Source organism: Amblyraja radiata, chromosome 5, assembly GCF_010909765.2.
Source record: "Amblyraja radiata isolate CabotCenter1 chromosome 5, sAmbRad1.1.pri, whole genome shotgun sequence".
NCBI lineage: Eukaryota > Metazoa > Chordata > Chondrichthyes > Rajiformes > Rajidae > Amblyraja > Amblyraja radiata.
In genome coordinates, this window is record NC_045960.1 from 37,431,382 (window position 1) to 37,435,426 (window position 4,045).

Here is a 4,045-nt window from a genome sequence, read left to right on the forward strand (position 1 = left end):
ATGTTTCTCTAACACTTACTAAATTTTATTGTCTTTAGGAATCGCTATAACTGCGGTTAAATTACAATCATATCACCACATCAAAATATCTCAAATATGTACACACCTTTTCTAGAATTTTGAATGTTTGGATATGTTCTTTGTAAGAAAGCGCAATATACTGATACGTTTTAAAGGTCTTTTTTGTTTCATTTTACCCGACTGTGGATTGTTTTATGTTAGATTGTAGACGCACGTTTAATAAGTACAATGTTTTATACTGCAATATATTCTTTCGAAAAAATGTGGCAGGAACTACAACATTTTGACTCTGAAATTTTATTTATTCATTATTGTACAGTGCTAATTCGGAGGCGTAAAGACGCTAGCTAGCATATTTGTAATAGTCCTCTCGTATAAAAGGTATTGCATTTCTTGCCACCGGAATTAGTTTTTTTTTATTAAACATGGGGATAAAACTTTTAGTCGGTGATCTGTAATACTTTATAGCGCCTGAAATGTATCGATTTATCGTTCATTTATTTCCTTCTTTGTGTCTGTGTTAATTGATCCTGTTTGCTATTTCGCAGCTCCCAACTTCAGTTCCCGGAGAGAACTGTATGGTTGGAGCTGAGCCCCTCTCTGTCTGATTGACACAGCCTATTTTCTCCTCACATACACTGCCTTTCGACTTGTACAATTCAGCGCCCGGGAGAAATGTCTCCCACTCTGGTGGGATTTTCTTTGAAGCAAACCCGCAAGTGTCTCGAACGGTGGCTATTCCCGGAGAGCAGTGTATTGGAATTTCCCTTTCTCCTCCCTATACCTTTTTCTTGCAGCAATCAAAACTGCAGCTCGTGGCCAAATCCTCTTCTGCTTTCCCATACGCGTGCCACACACACACATTCACACACACACACACACACACTCACTCTCTCTCTCTCACACACACACACACACACACACACTCACTCTCACACACACACACACTCAGTCACTCTCACACTCACACACACACACACACACACACACACACACACACACACACACACACACACACACACACACACACACACCAAATACACACCACACATACGCGCACACACACACAACCCTTTGCTCCTGCCTGTCACAGTGGATCTATACATTAAGAATTATAGCAGCCTTTCTGGTCCCATTCTATCCTAGGCAGTTTTGTGTCTCTTCGCCACAGTTTTGTAAAGGTATGTATATCAGTGCCTCTGTTATTATTTATATACTCACTCCATTTGCCCGCCAGCTCCATCTGTACAGGTCAAAACACACCATTAACATGTGCTATCGCAACGATAGTCCGGTGTTTTAAGCTGTTCGTTAAGAAAAGAACAAATAAAAGGAACAAAAGATGTGAAGGGGAGAGCATTCACTGTACAGAAGTCTGAACCCCATGGTGTGACGGCGGGGTGTCCCTCGCCCCATATACATCCTCGGCTCCGGGGTGTGCTCCTCCGGGAGGAGTCATTCGTTTCTCTTTTTGTCTTCTGTTACAAAACCAAACCCTGACCACCTCTTTCTCCAGCTGCAGACTGTCCGCCAGAGAAGTGATCTCCGGGGCCGAGGGCTTCGGGCACTTCAAAAAATGACTCTCCAAAGCTCCCTTGACGCTCACCTCGATCGAGGTCCTCTTTTTCCTCTTTCTGCCTTGGGCAGCGATTTTGTCTATGCTGGTGGGGCTTCCGGACGTCGAGTCGGCCTCCTCCAGCCACTTGTTCAACAAGGGTTTGAGTTTGCACATGTTTTTAAAGCTCAGCTGAAGCGCTTCGAACCTGCAGATGGTAGTCTGCGAGAAGACATTGCCGTAGAGCGTCCCAAGAGCTAGTCCCACGTCGGCTTGGGTAAATCCTAGCTTGATCCTCCTCTGTTTGAACTGCTTGGCGAACTGTTCCAAGTCGTCCGAGGTAGGGGTGTCCTCGTCCGAGTGCTCGTGACCCTGATGCTGGTGGTGCTGCTGCTGCTGCTGCTGCTGCTGGTGCTGCTGCTGCTGCTGCTGATGTTGCTGTTGGTGATGTTGACCGTGGTCCCCGTGGTGATGCTCCTCGTGGGCTTCCCTCAGCCCATGGTGCATGCCTTGGGTCGATGCCGGGTTGATCATGCCATTGACCGTGAAGCCCGGCTGCGAGTAGATGAGACTTTGGCCGTTGGATGCCAAGCTGGGGATGTGGGGTGAGGTGGCGTTGCCCCATGCACCGTGGTGGTTGCCGTGCTGGTGCACCATGTGAGGCGGCCGGTGGTGCAAAGTGCCCCCACTGTGGAGTTCGTCCCTCCCCGTTTGCACCGTGGGCTTGATGTCTTGCTGGCCGAGGGGACTGGCCGCCACGCCGGCCGACCACGGAGATCCCTCGGCGTGTGAGAGAGCGGTTAACCATTGGTGAGCGTGGCTGAGAGGGTGCCCATTGCTTTGCATGTAATCATTCTGGACCAGTTTCTGTGCATCCCTGTAGGCTGTCCCTTGTTGCATGCTCCCCGGCTCGGCGGCGTGCACGATGGAGTTGGAGGTGAGGATATTGCCGCTCGTAATGTAATGATTTGATGCTGTGGTCGCCATGACTTGCTGAGCCGGAGTGATCTGACTTGTTAAACGAGCCGAGCCTTTGACAACTTGCACCGAGCTCGGATCATTGGCAGCAGCGCCGAGCTAGGAAAAGCCGACGCTGTGTACGCGCCGGCCCCGGGCCTCCCATTGGCTGCTCGCCGCATGATTGATGTGAGTTGCCATGGCAACCCCGGCCAGGGAGCAGCATCCCCGGCATGCGATTGGTGGGCGGGCGGGCGGGCGGGCCCGGTGGGGGATTTCTTTCATTGCTCTCTGGACCCGGGGCAACCACGCAGAAGGAGGCAAAGGGGGAAGCGGAGGGGAGGAGAGGAGGAGAGAGAAACACACAGAGAGCAAGGAAACTAAATAGCTGCTGCTCTCCCAAAGAGGAATCAAAACAAAAGCAGCAAAGTGAACAGCCCGGGAGCTCCGGCGCCGGGTGCAGTTATTACACAGCTTTGCAAGTGTTATAACTCCGTGCAAATAGGAAATGTAGCATATCTGGGTCGAAAAGGGGGATACAAGTGTATGACATACTTCGAAACAATAGGAACGCGGTAGACAATGACTTGGAGGAAGGTGCCAAACATCTCCAGAGGCCCCTGCCGTTGTTGTTTCCAGAGTTGTTGCCTTGTTGGGTTAAAGGAAAAATATCTTCACAAGTGATCTTTGCTTCTTTTCACTTTTCTACTTTCTTGCATCGCGTTTCGCTCGCCCTGTAAAGTAAGACACGCGACTCCAGCATGCACCTCCACAGGCTTCCCCACACATATCAACTATTTAAGCACTTTTTTCCAGCAAACAGACCCATCCATTTTCTCCACAGTTGCTGTCTGACCGGCTGGGTTACTGCAGCACTTAGTGCTTATCTCCTTTATTTTACCCCAGGTTACTTGACTTAAATTTTCACGTCACAGTGGCCAGCTCGTTATATTGGGACAGACGATCCGACTCTAAAACAATTCGCTGCTGTAAGGGCTCCGCCGGAGAAATCCAAACCTGCTAATTCCGGGTCTTTAAACTCAAACACATACCAATCTAGTGCAAAGTATTCTCCGTCCCATACACACTTGTTCGCGCACCTTAACGTGAGAGCGGAGGCGGCCTTCGCTGTTGCTGTGTGTCAACCTCGATTTACTACCTTGCCCCTTCCTGCGGCGGGGAGCGTCCGAAGTTTGCCCGTCTCGGAGAGGGTGGCGATTCGCATTCCGCCAGCATTAAGTGCTCAAGGGAATGTGTGCGTTCCCCAGTCTCCCTCCCCCCCCCCCTTCCCGCAGCTAGACTCACAAGGATCGGGTCTGAGAACTGGACTTGAAATGGTTACTAGATCCACATTAACATCAGCCACAAACAGCAATCCGATGCGCCCGCTTTAGGGTGAGGGTAGCGGACAGTCCGGGGAGCAGCATCCACCAGCCTCGCCGTCCGCTTGTGGACAGTGGAGTCCATTATGGTTTGAACAGAAATGCAGCCCAATCCTTTGCTAAATTCATC

The 4,045-nt window shown here is 50.2% G+C and overlaps 1 protein-coding gene across 1 annotated transcript; it reads right to left on the reverse strand.

Annotated features, from left to right (window-relative positions):
• Window positions 1-1,016: 1,016 nt before the first annotated feature.
• Window positions 1,017-3,771, reverse strand: pou3f2 (POU class 3 homeobox 2). Its single transcript, XM_033021045.1, has one exon. The coding sequence runs from the start codon at window positions 2,561-2,563 to the stop codon at window positions 1,382-1,384; it is 1,182 nt and encodes a 393-aa protein (XP_032876936.1). The 5' UTR covers window positions 2,564-3,771; the 3' UTR covers window positions 1,017-1,381.
• Window positions 3,772-4,045: the final 274 nt, after the last annotated feature.